This window comes from Alnus glutinosa, chromosome 8, assembly GCF_958979055.1.
Source record: "Alnus glutinosa chromosome 8, dhAlnGlut1.1, whole genome shotgun sequence".
NCBI classification, from domain to species: domain Eukaryota; kingdom Viridiplantae; phylum Streptophyta; class Magnoliopsida; order Fagales; family Betulaceae; genus Alnus; species Alnus glutinosa.
In genome coordinates this window covers 4,872,425-4,893,907 of record NC_084893.1, presented here as the reverse complement: position 1 = coordinate 4,893,907, position 21,483 = coordinate 4,872,425, and the positions used below count along the sequence as shown (strand labels likewise).

The 21,483-nt window shown below is 36.3% G+C and overlaps 2 protein-coding genes and 2 long non-coding RNA genes across 5 annotated transcripts in view; 2 read left to right on the top strand and 2 right to left on the bottom strand.

Moving 5' to 3' along the window:
* Window positions 1-606: 606 nt before the first annotated feature.
* On the bottom strand, window positions 607-3,895 carry LOC133875413 (exocyst complex component EXO70B1-like). The gene is made up of 2 exons (XM_062313545.1): window positions 3,742-3,895; window positions 607-2,759 (listed from the first exon to the last, which is right to left on the bottom strand). Exons 1-2 carry the CDS (start codon window positions 3,799-3,801, stop codon window positions 1,119-1,121), a joined length of 1,701 nt encoding a protein of 566 aa, XP_062169529.1. The 5' UTR covers window positions 3,802-3,895; the 3' UTR covers window positions 607-1,118.
* Window positions 3,896-9,648: 5,753 nt separating this feature from the next.
* The window catches only part of LOC133875412 (putative disease resistance RPP13-like protein 3), a 44,270-nt gene continuing 32,435 nt past the window's right edge, over window positions 9,649-21,483 (bottom strand). The window contains exons 2-3 of one of the 2 annotated variants that reach the window (XM_062313544.1): window positions 10,068-10,395; window positions 9,649-9,848 (exon numbers count right to left, since the gene is read on the bottom strand). In XM_062313544.1, the coding sequence (XP_062169528.1) occupies window positions 10,118-10,395 (278 nt within the window). In that variant the 3' untranslated portion in view covers window positions 9,649-9,848; window positions 10,068-10,117. The remainder of the gene's footprint in view (window positions 9,849-10,067; window positions 10,396-21,483) is intronic. The other variant, XM_062313542.1, reaches the window with a different exon arrangement.
* LOC133875414 (uncharacterized) lies at window positions 10,742-12,620 on the top strand. The gene is made up of 3 exons (XR_009901452.1): window positions 10,742-10,831; window positions 11,827-11,962; window positions 12,046-12,620. It is a non-coding gene; the product is annotated as an uncharacterized LOC133875414 (long non-coding RNA).
* LOC133876418 (uncharacterized) lies at window positions 19,403-21,026 on the top strand. Its single transcript, XR_009901534.1, has 2 exons — window positions 19,403-19,446; window positions 20,804-21,026. It is a non-coding gene; the product is annotated as an uncharacterized LOC133876418 (long non-coding RNA).

The window sequence follows — 21,483 nt, the reverse complement described above, 5'->3', positions numbered from 1 at the left end:
AAGTCTTTTGAGGCTGCTATATATGGACCGTGGGACGAAGCCATCCGAGGGAGAGGCTACTCTGTCGTCTGGCTGGCTCCAATCATACACAAGATATCCCATCAAATTAGACTGTAGGAAAAAGAAAACTTAATTGATATGTTGTACTAGTTTTTGTGTAAATCCCGTATTCCTACACAATGACGATCGAGCTTGGTTCTTAAAAAGCACAAACATACGCTTAGCAAGAGAATTGCACTAACAAAACTAACATAAAAATACAAACATGCTAAAGCAGCAAGTATGCAATCAAGTAGCTCATAGCTAGGGTACCAAATTAAGTGGGCCACAAGGATGTTTCATGGCAAATGGCGATTAATGGCAATAAAATACATGAACCATGGCAAAATCCACACGTATATACAAAAACTAAAATCTACAACACTTGCATAATGTACATCAGTTATTACAGTATATAGCCTGTGGGGAGGGAGAGGATTAACATTCCTAAAATCCCATGCGGGTTATCACATTAGCAATGATGTGAACCAATTAATACAAAACACAGGAATGAATAGGTTGGCTGTTTCGAGTGAGCCAGAAACTCCCAAAACACAATAAATTGTATTTATCAAACAAATAATTCAACTTAACATATATTCCATAATCTTTCCTTTAAATACACAATAAAGCTAGAAAACTCCCCATAGGAACGTAACTCTATTCTAGATAGAGTTATCCCATATATTGAGTTAGATAACATATTGTTATTCAAATAGAACTTTAAATGAAAACAACTACTATTACTCGTCTTCTCTCCCTAGAAGAGATAAGACTTTTATTCAACTACAACTCACATTAGATATATCTTCAACATAGATATATCTTTTACTTAGATATAAATGTAATCCTTACAGATTAGGATTACATCAACAAACAACAAAAATAAAAATCACACAATCAAGCTACACTTAACTGGAGAAGTACTCCTTTCCAAGAAAGGAGGGGGCATACCATACCTGATACAAGAGTCCTCTCTCTATATATATATATCCTATTTACTTTTTGAGGAATGCTAGAGCATCTTCTGGTGTTCTCCTAGTGTTCTCCTGGGATGGCATAAATGTAATTTTTTTTATTCAAAAATTGCATCTATGCCATCCAAAAGGACATAGATGTAATTTTTTAATTACATCTATGCCATGCCAGGAGAACACTAGGAGAACACCAGAAGATGCTCTAACATTTCTCTTACTTTTTTTCTTCATGTGGTTTAGAACTCGGGGTGATCCTTCAAACAAATCCCACAAATAGCTCTGTAAATCTTCTGCCGTGTACTTTATGTATTTCCTCTCTACTTGATTCCCATACCTCCCCAGAAACGAGCTGTATCCCAGGATCAACTTTTCCGATATAGATATCCTCAGCTTTTCACGAAGTTGGGCATCGGGAACCTTCCAAGCAGTTTGAACCCCGTAGATTTCCTCAAAGCATGTATTGAAATACTTAAATCTTTCCTTCAAAGCGGCCACCACCTTTTTGGTATCACTCGTGCTCCCACCAATCCCTTCATCCTTCAAACAAGACAATGCCTTGCTCCAAGAAGCGCAAAGATAACTCATCGCATACTGGTCTATCTGGCCACTACGTTTACGAACCCAATCATTATCACCTAAAACCTTCCCAAGAACCGAATCTTTCACTTCCTGTACTACATACTGAAAATTATTCATCAGAAATATATATTTCAGGGCACTATCCTCACACAGCTTCGATTTAGCCTTAAGAGTGGCCTGTACCGAGGACATCACCAACAATAATAACCTACGGGCCACGGGAGACAGCTCGGAGTTATCGTTATAAATATCATTATCACTATCACTATCATTTTGCAGAGCAACAAAAAACCCATCATCTTCACCACTTTCCAACAGCAACTTCAGAGTATCTCCGTTCTCAACAAGCAATTTCAAATAACCTATCACATACGGGGTCTTTGGGTGAATGTCACCGCTTTGCATCGGGGTCTCCCATCTCTCACCATGCACCGCATTCTTAAACTCCACAAATGTCCCGCTGGCCGCCTCGCCCAGTCCGCAAAGCACTCCTTTCGCCTTATTGATCACGAATTCATCAGTAACCATTGCTTCAAAGTAAGGCAATTCGTGTGCCATCGCATCATACATGCCTAATATCCCGAACAGCTTCTCAGGCGGCCTTCTCCCAATCGCAACCGCCTCGCCGAAGCTCAACAGCTGCATCACGAAGCCTTTCACAATCTCGTTGAAGCAAATCTCCTTGATGCCGTCGGCATCATGGAAAATATTATCGTACAGGCTTTTCTCACGGCTGACAATATCCATAACAATCTTAACGGCCTGAACCCATTTCCTCATCTTCCCTTCCAAGGAATCCCACTCAATATTCTTCTGAGCCTCTTCAATACTAGGTTTGTCAATCCCTAGCTTTTGAAGATACTTATCTAGTGCATCGCGGCGGACGCTACAATAGGTCTGAACAAACTCATTTTCGTAGCCAGAGCGACGCATCCGGTCCGCAATTTCTTTCAATTCATTAGGCTCTCTCGCAACCATCAAATCGACAAAAAAGTACCCTCCTATGATCGCACTGGGCAGCGTGGAGCTACTGTTCCCATGGCTGATTGTCAAATCCGACTGCGTCATTTGGCTGATCCGCTTGTAGAGGCCCTGGTCAATGAGCGGGGCCGTGTCCGGGATCATGATGTGGCGGAACTCGTCCGTGGACCCTGTCGTTGTATCCTACAAAAATAAACAGTAAAAACAATAATTAGGATATAACCGTTTTCGTCCTAATTTTTTTTTTTGGAGAAACTTCCTCCAACATGGTTCATAATGAGAAGTGTGACGACCAAATTTTTTTTTTTTTCAATATAAAAATGGATCTTCACAGCGACACGAGTACGCGTCGCAGCAAGTACGCAATGCATCATGTCCTAATTTTATAACTCACACTAAAAATCTCAATAATTTACAATGCAACCATAGTCTACAAAATTGTCAACCACCACGTACAGTCACACAATTCATTCAAACTCCACATATTATATTCATATTTTCAAACATCTATCATAATTTCAAGATATTCAAAAGTACTCAAAACAACCAAAACAATTACAATCAACATACAATTGGTTAAAATCACCATTTAATTAATTACCTATAACCTTAAATATTAGCCCCAAATTATATTTCACTAATCTATAAATTATTTTTCACTAACATTTTCTCAATAATATTAGCCCTAAAATTATTTTAATTAACCTAGTCACATAAAACACTACCGTATTTAAAATAACATTAACCCTAAAAATTATGTTCACTAATCTTTTACAAAACTCAAAGCTGATTTGGGATTAATCATCACAACAACCGCAATTAATCCACAAATTAACAATTTAGGTTTTAATTACTTTAAAAACCTTCAAATTAATTTAACCCATAAAATTAGGGTTTCCAAACTTAAACCCAAATCATCAAAACACTACCCCAATCACAATAATTATTAACTCAATAGCATTTACTAAGGGCTAATAACATAAAAACATCACTAAAATTAAATACCCAAGAGTTAGAGTTTAGGGAAACTCACCAAACCAAAACTCCTGGTTTGAATAACCTTAAGCAAGTTCTAACAAGTCAATTACTTCAAGAAAACACAATATTAAACTTAAATTTCAAGATTTTAACCCAAAATCTCAAGAACATGAGTTTAGTATTTTACCTCAAAATGATATTCGAGTGCAAAGATACGTTTCCGAAGACGGATCAAAGATCGGACCATTAAATCTTTGTAGATCACGGTTTTTCTAACAAAAGACTCTCTCTTTTCTTTTTTTCTGTTTCTCTCAGAAAGACAAAGGCACTAGGGAGTCTTTTGTGCATAAAGGCACTGGGTGGTTCTGTGTCTTCTTTTATTATTATTATTATTTTATCTAAATGACTATTTGTTCCTGTCTTGGTGTCCTTTCTTTTTTTTTTTTTTTCTTATTATTATTATTATTATTATTATTATTTATTTTTCTTTTTGACTTTTCTTTGGTTTTCTTTTTCTGAATTTTTTTTTCTTTTTATTATTCTTATTTCCTTTTCTAATTTATATATATATATTTTTGGACTTTAAAAATATTTATTTGCACTATATTAATTTTAATAAATTATTTATTCAAATTTTGTACTTTAATTATTAAATAATATCCAGAGTATATTGTTTTAAATTGCAACAGTAAAATTAGAAGAGTAAATTTACTTTTAATAAAATTTCTTCTAACTTTAATTAGTGTAGTGTGTATGAGAAAACAACATACCATCTCTTTAATTGGCAAATCTGACGTTTGAATTGTTGTTAGGAGGATAGATCAGTAGCTTGAATCCAACATTAATTCATCTGTAATTTCCGAAGCATCAATGCAGACTCTGAGGTGCTCCATAAGGATAATGCTAAAAATACAACTTTAGCCCACCATGTCATCTTCTTCGACTTCTCTTCTACGGTTGCGCAGTGCCTCCGTCGTTGTATGTACAAGAGCTTGATCAATTTCAATGCCGTACTTCTCTACATCGTCGTAGATTTTTCTGATTTCTTTGTTGAGGTCATTTAACTTCTGTGCAACATTATGGAGAAGCGTAAATGCGCGGTTAATCCGGGTCTTCTCGCTGCACACGTGCGCGATGTCGAGGATGAATGGGTATCGATAACATCTTCAGCCTCGTAAGCAACGTCCCTGATTTGGCTAACTAACTCCTTCACTATTTCATGCTCGTTCCGTTTCTCTTCGGAGTTCTTCAGGAAGATATTTATCGGTCCGAGCTCCCTTTGGATTAATTTGAGTTCATTCGCACCCGAGATATTTTTTAGACTGAGCTCCCTCAGGATCAAGTTGACTTCGTCCTCCATTCCGCCGGAGAAATCTGCTTCTTGTGCCGGTATCCGAGGCAAGTACTTATGCTGGTCCACGGTCTTTATTACCTCGAACAAGTACTGTAGGAGGAAAGGAACAACAATGTCTGCCATTTTTGCTGATCTCCCCTCCCTTAAATCTCTTTAAGACTTGGGCGTTCGCTGGTCCAAGCCCAGCCTGCCCTGTAGAACAACTCAAGTGGATCGAGTTGTTGGAGCATCACTCTCCTCTTTCTTTCTTTATTTATTAAGAAAGACTTTTTTTTGGCCTTTTTTTTTTATATTGAGTTGGGTGAACGAGGAAAAGGACGAATCTAAGGAGTTGTTTGGCAAAGAATATAACATATCAGAGTAGTGAGTTGTTAGTTTTAAAATTAGTAAAAAGTAATGATGTGATATAAAATAAAAAGAATTTATATAAAAAGGTAAAAAAAATTTGTATTGTAGTGAATTTTTTTATTTGAATATTAATAAAAAAATTATTGATATGATATAAAAAATAAAAAAAAGTAGAAATATTTTGATGTGAATCGTTGTTGAAAAGATAAAAAAGTGAAAAAAAAAATACAGTAAATAGTGCCGAGCACTATCCTACCCCTGTAACCATGCTTATCGATCAAGGCCTACGTCTCCCCTGGCCACCAATAATCATGTCACTGACGAATCGAAGTCAGTGTTGCGGGTCCAACCCCAGCCTGCCGTGTAGAACACGTGGAACTCCGTGGTTGGAGCATCACTCTTTGAAGACATCAAAGCCACCCACTGGCCATCAATAATCATGTCACCTGCTAATTTCATTGAGCAGGACCAGCACGTGTGTAGATAAAGTAATGCTATATATTCTTTTTTTTTTTTCTTTTTTTTTTAATATTTTTTTGAGACCAATATTAGATTTTGGTTGCAAAACACGAAGAAAAAAAGAAAAAGAAAAAAAGCCATGATAAGGATCACTTAATCCAGTCCAGAGTCCCAACGACCTGGTCGTTTGGGTGTTAAATTTTTAAAATTAAAATTGAATTCTTATTCTGTTTGCAGATTTTTAGGCAAAGAAATGTGTTTGAATAATGAATAGAATTTAGATTTTTTTTAAATTTGTGTTTGGGTGTTAGATTTTTTAAATTGAAAATTATTATTTTTTAATGAGAATAAATGATTGAAAATGATTAGAGGTTTGAAAAGTTGTGTATAATGATTGGTATTGTGAAAAGTAGTGTGGTATAATGATTTAAATAATAATGAATTATTATTAAAAAATTATTGTTTGATTTAAATATTGATTATTTAATTATTTAAAGTGTGGGACCCACGTGTTTTTGGTTCTTCTGGAGAACCTTTTTCTCACGCGTGGGTCCCGGTTAGTTATCAGCCGTTTTTGTCCTTGAATAGTTGAATTGAGAGTGAATTCTTGGCGTGAAACGGGCTAGGATTTGGGTTGAAACCGGGTGGGTGGGTTTTTTCCAAAACCCGACTAGAATAGGATTCCGTTTCTGCTCCCAAACACATTAAATTATTTCAACAAACTTTTCCATATCAATCCTTGATTTAGGATTTGTAAATGCTGTAATAGTGGGCCCGCTAGCTCACCCCGATTATAATTTTTCACCTCAATTATACACCAAACTTGATTAAGAAAATATAGTGGAGGATGGAGTAAGTTTAGGTAATTGGCCCTGTTTAGTAATCTCCCTCCTCTCCCTTTTCTTTATGGGAGAATTATATTTTTGAGTGTGAGTAAAAAGTGATTGATGTGATATAACGTAGAAAGAATTTATATGAAAAAGTAGAAAATTTTTGGATTGTAGTGAATTTTTTTATTTAAATAATAATAAAAAATTGTTGATGTGATATAAAAAGTGAAAAATGTTAAGAATATTTTGAGTTGATTTTTTTGGGAAAAGTAAAAATAAGGAGAAGGGGGAGGGGATGGGGTTATTAAACGGGGCCATTTGTAAACAAATTACAGAGAAGGTACTTGTGGAGCTTGGACTTTAGTTTAGAGGGGTGATTAAAAAATAAACTTGTACAAAAATTAATTAAAAATACTTAAGAGTATAACTAACGAGATAAATAAACAATTAACAAAAAACTATTGTTTAAAACATATAAATGTAACTAACAATTTATTTTTTCACGCCTAACATCAATTTATTCAGTTGTCATTGACGAGTCTTCATATTTTGAAACATGTAAAAAAATAAATAATTATTGTTTAAAACATATAATGTAACCTACAATTTATTGTGTCACGCTTAGCATTAATTTATTAAATTGTCCTTGACGAAACTTCATATTTTGAAATTGCATATATAATTGCTACATGATTTCTTTATTACAGATAGTGTTGAATATATCAATCACAATGCATGTAACCAGACAATTATAACTGATTACTGATTCTTCATTCAGTTGAGTAAACGATTTTTAACAATATTTATTACTGAAGAAGACTCTTTTTCTTTTTCTTTTTTTTTAAATTTTTTTTTTTTTATTGATACATGAAAAAAAATTACAAACAGCATAAAAGCAAATTACAATAGTCTAGGGCTGGGCAACCAAACAAAGAAAATCTAAGAAAGTAAGTACGCGGAGACCATGCGTTATGACACGGGCCTATTGATTTTTGGCACGGATGCCCAAAAACTAGGCCGCCAGTTAAGGTGGTTGTAGATGTATTAAAAGTCCATAGGACTCTAATACAAATATTACAGAGATAAACATGAAGAACACAGATGTTAGTGACAGTTTCTGAACGATGACGTGTCAAACTCTAAGTGGATCCTCAACTGCGGGGAGGTAGTAATCTGCAAAACAATAAAGGCTTGCCGGGGTTGGCCGGCGACGCCTCCTCCGACGGCTAAGTCAGTGAAGGTCTTTTAGAAGGATAGTAAATGTGATTCAGAGTGAATTAATTACCTCATCTGCAGGAAAATTATACCTTATATATTCCATGTATCTTTTCTGAACTTACTATTTAGCCTCAAAGATTCCCTTCATTAATGACTCGCACGTGTGAATTGCTCCATGGACGGTGATTGAACATTGATGCACGTCCTTGGTATGGTCCACAAGGAACATTTGTATTTGACGGTGACAACTTGTCAGATCAAACAGTCGCATTTGACTAGTCCAAGTACGCAGCTCATTAAATGCTTAGATACTAATAAATGAGAGGAATCTTCTGTAATTAAAGCTCCTTTATTAACCCAGCCGCTTTCATAAAAATCTCTCCAATATGCCCTCGCTCCCAAGAGGCTTTGGGGTTCCCTTGGATTGCTAACTTAAAGACCCCCCGGCCCTTGAAGGTTCCGATGTCCTCTGGAGCTTCCAGGGACTCTTGTTGTCTTCCAGACCCATGTATACATGAATCTGTGTCATATCCGGGGGATCCAAATTCCTGTCTACTGTTCAACGGGCCCAATCGATGAGTCAACAAGATGACGTGGCTGAGTTGGAACAATAAGCCCTTTTTCCCATACTAGTCAAGGATATTTCCCCAACACAGATGATTAACCAAAAAGCTTATAAATACATAAAATGGAAAAACAAGCACAACACAGCGCTGGCCAATCAGGAGTCGCCGATGCCGGTGTGTGTAGACCACGCACCAGCACCGAGCAACCTCTCTCCGGTTGAGGATGTCGCAGACAGCCTAGATCCGCCATCAGTAGCGACAAGGGGAAGCTGGGTGAGGAGGAGCCGTCATGCACTGGCGAGTGCAAAACACCCATTGGCGCGTGCAAGACACTCTCCATGGCGGGGAGGTCCGAATGGTGAGCGGTTGGTGTCAGTGGAGGCAGAAAGCAATAGGCAGCAAAACAAAGAGGCGCGTGACTCGCCTAAGTTTGAGCTGGCTTGTAGATCTAAGTTCGAAAACTCAAATCCAAAAACCAATTAAAAAAACCAGTGGAAGACCTATGGGGGCTGCGTTGCAAAGACGGGGAGCACAAAAAGACAACAAGAAAGAAGATAAAAAGCCTCCAAAGTGGCGGATAGGGCTAGGGAAAACCCTAATTGGGTAGGGGCCTAATGAGAGGGGTGAGCAAGGGAAAAAGGGATGGAAGGGAAAGAAAAACGGAAGTAAAAGGGGAGGGAGCCTTCCCTCCCATGGCTGTGGGTGCAGGAAAGAGGGCAAAATGCTTAGAGAGAAGGCATACGTTCTCTCTCTAGAGAGAAGGCCCCTTTCAATTGTAAATGTTGCGACTAGCAGAATTAATGACAATGTCACCAATGAATACACAATATTTCAAATTTTTATTTTTCTTCTAGCATCTAATTTTGCCAAGTGTTACATATATTGTTTTTTTTTTTTTTTGACATGTATACATAAGTGAAAGCAAATGAAAGATTAGAATTATCGACTTTCGCTTTATGGGGCGTTATTTCCATCCAATTGAACTATCTCTTTCGTTTCATTATATTGATTATGCTGATAGAGAGGAAACAACAAATTAATAGGATTTCACACTAGAGGAAAAGTAGACTTTGGTGGTAATGGAATCTAAGTGTTTGTACTGCCGTGCAACACTATTCTTCGATACTAGCTTGAACATTAAATGGAAGCAGAAACAGTGTCGTAGTTTATTCAAATTTCATTAAAATGAGCATTTCAATGTTTTTATAAGGAACCCTTTCAATTACGTACCCAGAGAGGATTAATCCTTACATGATAGTCCTGGCCTGCTTCAATAATCACCAACAACAAAGTACGCCAAACCACAAAAAGTGGGAGGGGAATACAAAATGAGAGTTAAGCACCAGCCATTGAGGAAGCAAACCAGGATTGGAAAACAGTAATTGAACGTGGAGAGCCAATTGCGGGCTGGTAACACTATTTGATGCTTGAACCTGATAACATCAATTATTGAACGACGAAAGCCTTGCAACAGTCAACATCAGTAGAAAGGAACGCCATTTTCATTTCCATAGAATTTCTGTCATCATATAATTAACAATTAATGTAGAATTAATAGACAAAGCAAGAACAATTAATTGGTAGCTTTATCAGCATAATTGTGACTATTTTATTTGTATGTAAAAGGAAAATGAAAATGAAAAAAAAAAAAAAAAAACTTTATATTTGGGCACTACAAACGTAAAGTGTGACTTAACTCTATCAAAATCAAAAGAAAAAAAGTAGAGAAAGTATTTACCAGCATGCTATCTCTTTGATGAAGTCATCGGATCGAGATCGATACGCGGTTCATTGATAAAAGTTATCACCCGGAAGAGGATCAATCAATAGATTGAACCCAAGATTTCTCTGCAATTCCTGAAGCGTAATTACTGATCCTATGTTGCTCCGTAACACCTCCACATCGCGCAAAGCACACAAACTCCAGGGTTCTGAAGGGAGGACGGTCAACTCAGTGCATCCTTTGATAACCAAATGCTTGAGGCATGAGAATGCTCCTCTCTCCTGTTTCCATTCTTTAATTCTCAAATTTTCTAATTTTAAGACTTCGAGTTGAGGGAATGAACCTTCAATGACTTGGAGGCAATTATTAGAAACCAAGCTCTCTCTCTCTCGAATACTCTCTATAGTACTGTAAGTTTCATGTTGGCCCTCACATACCAGAACCAGAACCATCCTCCATTATTTTATTGATACTCTCAGGAAAATACAAGTAAAAATAACTAATCAGATGATTTTTTGGAAGTTGAGATTTCACACCACTTTTAGTATACTATTAACACTCACGTGAACACTAGAACATGCAGGATTTGTAAGGGGTTTTTTTTAAGTTTTTCCAAATTCAATTGCATTTATCTTTTTCTTGTTGCTGCTTGCTTTCCTATCAATTTCTTATTCTTCTGTCACTTGGGCAGATTATGTCTTGGGGGAGTTGAACACAAAAATCCACCGTGCTCCTCCCTTTCCTCCCTTGACCATCGAATGTCCAGGCCACCAAAAGAGGTAAGGTTTTCTCCATTCTTTTAATTGATTTCCTCTTGTAATGACCTACAAAAATGGTGTTTCTTTTGATGCTCGCAGGGTATTCGATAAAATGTCTGAAACGAATGACATGTTATTTATTTGTTTTGGCGAATGACTATATATATTTAGTGACTCAACTAAAAAAAACCCATATATATAACAACTATTTTTGGTTTTGAGGTTGGGGGTTTTGTTAGTTTATAATGGGCTTTTGTTGCTTTGTAATGAGAGAGAGATTGGAGCTGTTTTATTTGTTGCTTTGGAAAGTTCAGGACGCTGAGCATTTTTATCTGTGTATAATAATCCATGGTTATGGAATGTATGTGTTTATGGTCACCTCTAACAACTCCTATGTTATTCAAGAAATATAGTTTTGTTAATGGGTTAGTTGAAAATGAAGATGAGAGGGTCTTAGCACATATACAAGTGTTGGAATAAAACAAAAGAAGAAATAATTTTGTTATTTTCTCTGGAAACCTGAGGATTGTTTATGTTGTAGTGTAAGTTTTAAATTTTATTATTATTTTTTGAAAAAACCTTTTATTGGTAACCAGGCACAACATTAAGGTTTATTGTTGTTGAATGATCAAATTAAGGTTTATTATATTTGTAATATCATATTCTTATTTTTGGATTATATTTGTAGAAATTAGCCCTCTAATGTTGTGAATTAGCAAACAGCTGCGTCGTTATCAAATTTATGTGTCTTTGTGAGCCATGCACTTCATGTATCATTGCTTGTACATTTGGCAATAGATTGTTATAATGCTTACAGGGTACATTTTAAAGATACTACTATTTACTTTTCTTCTTTATTATGATATTTAGTGATATTTTGATATTCATTTGGGGGTTTGTTTATTTTTTATTTTGATATTCTTTTGACTGGTGCTTGTTTGACATGCTCGGATGCTTAGATTGGTTGGTTGGTTGAATGATATTTTCTACGGTTGGTTGGTTGGTCTTTTACATAGGCATGACAAAATGTCGATAAATAGTGGTGCGTCAAGTGTGTGTCCGTTATGTTATTGTGGAGTGCCTGCACGTGTAAGGTATTCTTGGACTAATACAAATACCACCAGAAAGTGGTATGGCTGTGAAAATTATAAGGTACTTTTTGAAATTAATATTGTGTTATACTTTGTTTGCTAGTAGGTGGTGATAACATTTTTTAATCTTGCTTTGTCATTCAGAGAAAGGGTGATTGTGATTTTTTGGCATGGGCTAATAATGAAATGACTACGTACGAGATGAAGATAATGGAACGCCTGAAAGTCCTCGACGATAGAAGAAATGCAGATAATGATAGACTTGAGAAGCTAATTGAAACAAAAGTAAATTATCAATATCTTAAACTTGAGAAGCTGATTGAAAAAAAATATAATGATCAATATGTTAAATTTGAGAAGCTGATTGAAAAAAAAATATAAAAATGAATATGTTAAACTTCGACGGGAGCCGGAGCAATGTCAAACTAATGGAAAGATGTTTCGGGGTATGATAGTAGTAGTCATTTTGCTTTTTGTTTTTTTACCTTAGTGGCTATAGTGGATCTCGAGGTACTTATTTGATGTTAAACTAAAAGAAAATGAGAGTTATGTATCAAGTTGGGATGTATTCTATTGTAGTATGTTGGATTGTAATGCGGTCACTTTGTAGAGGAACGTTATTTTGTGATTGGATGTAATATGACAGTTTATTTCATCCAACTTTTAGTTGGATGTAATATGATAGTTTACTTGCTAGTAATGAATGGTATTTAATGTAATGTTATATTTAGTCCGTTATCTATTTTTGAGTTGTTTAAACAATTGTGTATGATAGGTTAGTTGGATGTAATGTATAATCTTTATTTTTTACATGTTTTGTTAACCAATTTTTAAATGTTTGCAGTCAGAGACCCAATTGCTATCAGGAGGACAGAAAATTACTGTAGCTAGATTGCCTAATATTTATGTACTAATTAAGAATGATCGATGATGCTGAAACTTGGGCAACCAATATTGGTTGCTCGAAGAATGTGTCTTGTGATGATACCTCACAAGACACATTCTTGGAGCAACCACTAGAATTTACATCTTTTAGTTCTGACGAATTTTTTTATCTACAACATTTATTTTTCCAAAAATCGAAGACATAAACATTGGCGTGTAAATTCTTTCAAGCATTTATTCTTTCAAAAACATTCACTTGATAAAAGCATCCAACAATATTGGCGTGTAAATTTTCTTCTTCTTTATCAGTTATTCTATATTCCATTAAGAAATTCAAGCCACTAAACAGCCTTAATTATATCCTGCCCTAGTACATTAGAGGAATTGAAAAGCATATAATGATTTTAAAACTGGAAGAGTTCCTGCAGCTTCCATATTTTACCATCCCCATTCCCAATCACAATTTGGTGAAAACAAAGTTGCAATGGAAAGAATTATGGGAATCCGAATTAGTTGCTCATAAAACAAATCATATAATCACAAAAGCACCATGACACGATGAAAAGAAAATAAGAGCCATCTCCATTTTGACAAATAATAGGTCCATACAAAACCAAGTATCTGGCAACTAAAAAGGCCCACCAACATCACCAGATCGAATAGTAGTGCCTTAAACATACTCGATGTCATAGAAAAGAGAAGGGGAAGAAGAAATCGAAAGGAAAGCTAAAACAAACTCATACGGATCTCCACACCGTCATTCTACAGCCAATGAGCTTAGAATAAACTAAATGATCACTGCAAGTAGCAAACGTTAACCTATCTTCTTAATGATCACTATTAGGAAAAAGGGGGAAAAGAAGAAGAAGATAAAGGAAAAGCTAAATGATCACTGCACGTAGCAAAAACAAAAATGTGAATCAGAGGATAAGAAAGAATATTATAGAATTTCCTAGCTTCAAAACACACCAGCAACTGCATTATATGCACCAACATTTATTTATTTATGACAAGGAACCCCTCAAGGCAGGGCCCCTTTGGAACCCATCTATATTGAGCAAATTCCGGATTATCAGGTAATTGAGAAGACTCGATCGGTCGACCTCGTGGAATTACATCAAACCATTCAAGCCAACTCTCGCGAGATATATAGCCACAAATTATGTCAAAGGAATGTCCAAGGCCATCTTGGACACCTAGATGTCCTATTTTGTACGTCAATGTCCAGGGTCACAATGACAACAACTGGAAGCCAACTAGCTAATAAGGTAACCAGGACAACTTGTGAGCAACCTGATTTCACACAAAGATAACCAGGCTGCCAAATCCCCACTAGCAAAACTTAGCCTTCAGATGTCTGCCTTTTTTTTTTCACCACGGAGAAAAGAACACAGAGGAAAAGAGACGCTGAAGCTGACAACATTAGTTACCTGCTGTGGCTGTTGGTAAGCACCAGGCTGCTGGTAATTTCCATATCCGGGATAGCCTCCATAGTACATGTTAGGGTCTTGGGTAGGAGGTGCATATGTATATGCATATATCCTTGTGGCCTTGTGGGTACCCATAATATGCCCCAGCAGCCCCATTCCACTGGGTCTGGTCTGGCTGAGTCTGAACCATTCCCACAGAAGAAATCTATTAATTATCCAGATAGCAGAGAGCATACACCATTAAAAAGTCATTCAAAAATGTGGTTGCAACTAAAAACCTGTTTGTTTGAAGGACTACGGCCCCATGAAAGTCTAATACTTTGTCCTGCTAACTGATCAGCTCCATTCATTATCGATAGCGCTTGCTCTGCACTGGCTCTGAAGTACCACAAACACAGATGATATTACAAATAAGGCTAGCTGTGAGAGAGAGAGAGAGAGAGGAATGTCAGCATATTAGTGCAACAATTTTTAAGTGCTTGAGAGCCATACCCTAAACAATGGTGAGAAATGTCAGCATTCGCTTTGTGGGAAGCTGTTTGACATATCCCATTCTCCTCTCATGTAAATGTTATTTGTCATAGTATTGTTACATCTTAAGCTAAAATTCAGCTTCTATTAGCATTCTTTTTTTAGATGAATAAGCATGTTATTAACAACTAAACCATCAAAGCAGAGTTACACAACTACAAACTCAACAAAACAGACAGCCAACTGTAGAAAAACAAGCAACTGCAGCTAAACTATCTACAACAACTCACAACTACATAGCTGCATGATGATATAAGTCCTTGGAAATCAACTTTTAATTAATAGATAATTCTACTGCAATATCAACAATTGAAAGTATATAATAAGGTGTATCTTCTATAGAAGCGTTCTTTATTGGTGTATCTCCATTACAAAGATTTCCATTTCGATAAAATCAAACAAACAAGTAAAACACAAAAGCTACATGTTTGCACATTTGTCACAGCAAGATATATTTGTCCAGTAATTCCCTATGCTCATTTAATTTGAAGACAATAACCCATAGACCTCTTTGCCAAAGGAACAAGATTGCAAGTCTAAATTTATGAGCAACATAATATGCCTATTAGGGTCAGAGTAGCAGTAAGTAAATTTCATTTAAAAAAAAAAAATGGAGACCTTGGAGACAACCTGAGATCGGTTGGCGCTAGAAGTTGAGAGCTCGGTCAGCGGTGGAGATGGGTAGAAAAGGGGGGGACTTCTACCGGAAATGGGCTGCTGGAAATGGGGGGAGATTAGTGGATTTTTGTGTTCAACTCCCCATAGACATAATCTGCCCAAGTGACAGAGAAGAATAAGAAATTGATAGGAAAGCAAACATCAATTTCTGCTGGGTTCGACAGAGAGAGCGACGTCGGCGTTAGACCTGGGCGGCCGTTCTGTGCTGGGTCCGACGGAGCTAGGCGGGTGGGTCATCGGTGGGCCGGTCTGCTGGGTTCGAGAGAGAGAGCTGGGACGGCCGGTCTGTGAGAGAGCTGGGAGTCGATCTGGGCGCCAATCGGTGGGCTAGTCTGCTGGGTTCGACAGAGAGAGCGACGTCGGAAAGGGGGGAGAATTTTTGGGGGGAAATGGTTTTTATTCCTCCGACCCGTGATTTTGGTTTCAAATTTTTTTTAACAAAATGGGACTGCCACGTGGGAAAGTGGCTGATGAAAGACGGACAAAGGGCTTCAGTATAGCATTCCCCTCAAAAAAAGAGAAGAGTATAGAACAAAAAGAAGAAGAAAGAAATAGAAGGGAAAAAGAAAAAGAAAGACAAGAGTGTGTGTGTGTGGGTGCTTACAACAAAAAGGGGAAAAAAAAAAAAAAAAGAAATAGAAGGACAACATGCTGAGTAAAATAAACTATAAAAAAAATTAAACGTGAAGGTCAAAGGAATTACCGATGCTTGCTTCTGCAGGTATGAAAAGAGGTTTAGTTTGATTTTGCTTGAGGTGGAAGAGAACGAGAGGTGCCATTTTTTTTTAATAGAGGGTGGGGACAAACAAGTGTCCCAATAGGCACATGCATGACATACATGTGTTCAAGAGGAAAACAGGGATGGTGCCACGAGAGAGAGTTTTGCTGGACAACGTGTCACTGTAAGCTCACCTAAAAAAAAACTTGTATACCACACGTTCCTTTCCCGTTCAAATGTTAGGCTTGTTTGGCAAAGACATATACAGAACAAAGTAGTGGATTGTTAATTTTGAAATTAGTAAAAAGTGATGATGTGATATAAAGTAAAAAGAATTTGTATAGAAAAGTGAAAAAGTTTTGTATTGTAGCGAATTTTTTTATTTGAATAGTAATAAAAAATTATTGATGTGATATAAAAAGTAAAAAAAAGTGGAATGTTTTAACGTTGATTGGTATCAAAATATATGAAAAAGTACAAAAAAAAAAAGAAGTACATAAATAGTAACTAGCATTATTGTGTTTTGTTCTGGTGCTCGGCAAACAAGGCCATTTTGCCTGAGGAACATTTGTATAAGAAAAAGGAAGGGGGTTGAAATACATGTAGAGCCTACTTGGAGTTAAGAATTCCATTTGTCAACTAGGTAGGGCCCACGTGCCCTTCTTCTTTCTTCTTTTTTTTTTTTTTTTGATACTTAATAATATCTTATTAATTTGTCCTAATTAAATGAAATATTTATAGGACTTAGTCTCTTTTAATTGTACCAATAATAATAATAATATTCTTAAAATATTCTAAATATTAATTATTTTTCTGAGGTGTTATATAATGTTTAAGCAAAAATAGAGATTATATTAAGGTTTAAAGGTTAGAAATGAAAATAGAATTAAAATGCATTTTTAGTGAATTATACTAATTCACTATTGTTTGTATTAATTTATATTGCAGCGAATATTTGTGTGTGGATACTTTCTGAAGCAAAATAGAACTGTGAGTATTACTTACTCACTGGGGATGATACGTGTGGTTGTGGTCTTTACTAATATAGTGAAGTTTGTTTTATTTAATTAATTGTATGCGAGATGTGTGGCATTTTACATTATTTAACATGCTTGTTTGGAACTATGCCTATCTTATTGGTATGAAAAATGAACATGTTGTTAAACAATCATTGCATATTTTACTGTCAGAAGATATGAACTATTAAATAAGAAAGACCAAGGATTAACGTCCCAAGGAAAAGACTGCAGGTTAAAGTCCCTATGCATTAATCAATCTTTGAAGACCGAAGGTTAAAGTCCTGTTAGGGAAATTATCATCCCCTAGACAAATGGGCCTATACCTGAACCAGGGCCCAGTTGACATTGCTGGCCCAACTTGACCCGCTCAGTCACTAAGGCTTAACAGAATCTTATAACACCTTGAAGGCTGTAATACCCCAGATATTTTTTTTTAAAACTTATTAATTGGCCTAATATCTATATATATTTTTTTAATAAAATAAAACTTTTTAAGTAAGTAACTTAATCGATAAGTTGAAAAAAAAAAAAAAGAAGCAACAACTTGCCGTGCAAGTTGTTCCTTTTTCTTCTCTTCTTTCTTTTCTTCTTTCTTTCTTCTCTGTTCTTCGTTCCTTCTCTTTTTTTTTTTTCTTTCTACCCGAGAACAGAGAGGGAGCGCGAGAGGAGAGAAACAGAGACGAGAGAGTGAGACTGAGAGATTAGAGAGAGAGAGATCGAGAGTGAGAGTCGGGAGAAGCATCGACCGGTGACCCAAGCCGTGGGTCTCGATCCGTCGACGGACAACGCAGGCAGAACGGATGACGCCGGTGGGTGCTCTGGAGCGCGATTTTCGACGGACCCAGACCCGATTTCCGGCGAGTAGTGGCGCGATTTCCGGTGGATCGTTGGTCGGTTGAGCTGGGAGTGAATTCCGGCGGTTCTGGCCGGGAATCCGGCGGACCCAGTGCCAGTTTCCGACGAACCCGTAACCCCGAACCCATCAAGGTCGTGACCCGTAACCCAGAACTCGTGACCCGTTAGTGCAAAACCCGACCGACCCAGCAAAACCGAAGAAGACCCGATCCTTCGGTGGTGGAGTCCGGTGTGATTTCCGGCGGTACTGGTGGACTTCCGGCGAACTAGAAGCCGATTTCCGGCGGGCTCAGGTGTTTTTCCGGCCGATCCATGAAGACTCGAAGCCCCGTGAACCAGAACCCGACCTTAACCCGCCAGACCCGGGAGTGCAACCCGCAACCCGATTCTTCGATGGTGGACTTCCGGCGATCCTTTCCGTTGCCGATTTCACTGTTTTGTCGTGGATTTTCTGTGAAATTCTTAATGTGAGTTATTCTTTAAATTAGAGTAATTTCTTGTTAATTATGTGGTGATTGAATATTGGTGGGAGATATCATTGTTTGGTATTTTCTGTTTTGTGGTTTTCCATGGGTGCTGGCCGATTGAATAGGTATATATGGGTATTGTGCTATTTGATCAATATGCATGATATTTAGGAATTGATGATGAATATTTTTGTTGTTGCCTGTGTTTCTGATTTGGCTGTAAAAGTTTTGGCAGTGGGGTGATTCTAGTTGAGGCTTGTTAAACTGATTGGGTGTGACTCCGGTTGTTGGCAGTGAGTGTATATTCCTCCTGTTTTGGCTATAGTCTGAATTGGGTTTCTTGTCTCTTAACCGATTGTGTGGTATTATGGGTTTTGAAGATTGGCCGTGTACTCCTGAATGGAAATAATCCACTGTTAGGTTGAGCTAAGTTTTAAGTATTGATTTTATGTGTCAGTAGTGATGTGTTGATTTTAGTTGCTGAAATCACTCTGAGAGTTGGGTGAATTGAGGTGTTCTGCCATATTTATAAATATGGAGAATTTTTTATGAGTTTGACTGTGTACTGTTTTGGGAATTTTTGTGAATTTGGATTCCCGATTTAGCCGTGTAACCGATTGCTTGTGATTCCTAGAGTTGAGTTTTGACCATGGCTTTAGGCTTGATTATGAGCTTAGTTGTTGTGGGATGATTATTGATATTTTCTCTAGATGATTATATGGTGTGTTTCTTCGTTGAAATGAATTTCTATCTAGGGAAATATTAGTTGGATAGAAATATGGTCTTCATAAGTGTAGTAGATTTAGAATAGAGATTTTGTATGTAGAATATATATATATATATATATATATATAAGATATCTTAGTTAAGTTTTAAACTTGAAATATCAGAACGCTCCTCTAAATTCATCCTTGTGTTTTATCTAGGTAAAAGGTCGATTCTGACGCTAATGGAAAGTCCAGGTAAGGGGATACAACACCGAAAAACCCCAACAAGATTTTATTATAAATCTTTTGAAAAAGTGTTGGGAAATTTTACAAAGCGTTGCTCATGCGATTTTTTTTAATGCCAAGCTTTATTACTCATATGATATTGTTTAAGAATTTTGAGCATAAATCACAGTTTTGGTTAAGAGCATTTTTAAGAATTATGATTTATGCATAATTATAGTTAAGACTAAGAGCATTTTAAAATTATGAATTATGCATACTCACAGATATGATTAAGAGCATATTTTAAAGTTATGATTTATGCATAATTACAGTCATAATTAAGAGCATTTCAAAGTTGTGAAATATGCAATGATGAAAAAGAGAGCATTTGAAAGTTATGACTATAGAGCATTCCAAAATAAATGACTCTATTTATGAATACAGTTTTGAAAGAAAAGAGAATCTAAAGTTAAATTCTGCACATGACTACAGTTATAAAAGCGGCTCTTACAGTTTTGAAATAAAGTTTACAGATAAAGCAGAGCCTACAGTATTACAGAAAATGTTCATGTGCAGTAATTGTTTAACCTTGAGGCACTACTACAGTTAGAATTGGTACCCATAGGGTAGCATGGCAAGCATACCGTAAATCGGTGTGTGCTACCATCCGAGGTTGGCCTTCACCTAGGGAAGATCCCCAACCCGGCGACTCTTCTCTGTGACGGCAGGTTGAGTCTATAGGTCCTTTGGACAAAGCCAACGTGCGCCGCTCACGGGAATTGGCGGTGTAGAGTCTATAAGGGGTTAAACCACAGAGAAAGGATTAAAGAGAAAACTGATAAAAAGAATATACTGGATCATAATAAATTGTCATTCTCATTTATAAACTGTCATTCTTATATCATTATTCATATTCTACAAATTCTATTTAATTGTTCATATGCTATGCCACCTGTCCTAAAACAATACATTTCATTTTATGAATCATGCTTTAATATGTGTTTTCTTATAAAACATAAACAGTCTAGCATGTCACTTGTCAGATAATTTTTCATAACTTGAATCTCCAACTTATACTCGGTCGAAAATCACATATCATATTCATATTTCTAAACATCATCATAAATCTTAATATATTTTAAAAACACTTAAATCATCTAAAATAAATTAAAATCAACATACAATTGGTTTAGGTTATAAATCAATTTACATTATGCAATTCATCATATGTGAAATTAATTCTTAACAATGAGTAGAATAAATCTGTCATTATGAAAATGACTAAAGATTATGGCATAAAGGTTTATAGCATGTTTTATTTCCCCTGGTGTTGTATTTTCCTTACTGAGTTGTCGAACTCACCCCTTCTTCCTCCACCCCTCTCCAGATGACAACCGTAAGACGAAGTCTTTTTCTTGTAAGGGCGTAGACCTCGCTGAGAGCGATAGTTCGTGATGAACCAGCCAAACCCTAATATTGTATAGTATGATTTGTTCCTTTTGGAGTTCATGATTTTGTATAGATTTATAAATAGAAAGTTTTAAGAGAGTAGAAACTTTAAATTTTTAGTTGTAAATGCACGCTTTCATTTATAATGTTTGTTTTTAGCACTTAAACTCACGTTTTCCCTTATATCCCAAAACGGGGGCGTGACAACATGGTATCAGAGCATTTTGCTCTATGGACTGTAGGAGTGGATCTTTTAGAGTCTAACTTCTATAAGATCTAGGGAGCGGATAGGATTTTGCATCATAGCAGATTGACTTTGTGAACCCTAGGATTGATCTTATTAAGGTTGAAATCTCTAAGTTGGAATCAATACTAAGGAGTAAGTTATGATCAGTATCAAAGTATAATAGGTTTTCAAGACCTGTTTACTTAAGTGTTAAGTTGTACAATCTTTCTTGAGGAATAGCAAATTGCATCGGATATAGACCAACTTGTTTTGGATGGTTAGGTATTGATAACTATCATATTTTGAGGTATAGTCATGATTTATGAAATGCTTTTAAAGATATTGATTATAGAAATTTGGATGCTTAATATCTTGGCAGATTTATGGATATT

Excerpts from the sequence above, each read along its gene's own strand:
- LOC133875413 (XM_062313545.1), bottom strand. The coding sequence starts at position 3,801 with ATGGTCCGATCTTTGATCCGTCTTCGGAAACGTATCTTTGCACTCGAA. Across the intron at positions 2,760-3,741 it reads CACTCGAATATCATTTTGAG|GATACAACGACAGGGTCCAC; the intron begins GTAAAATACTAA and ends TTATTTTTGTAG.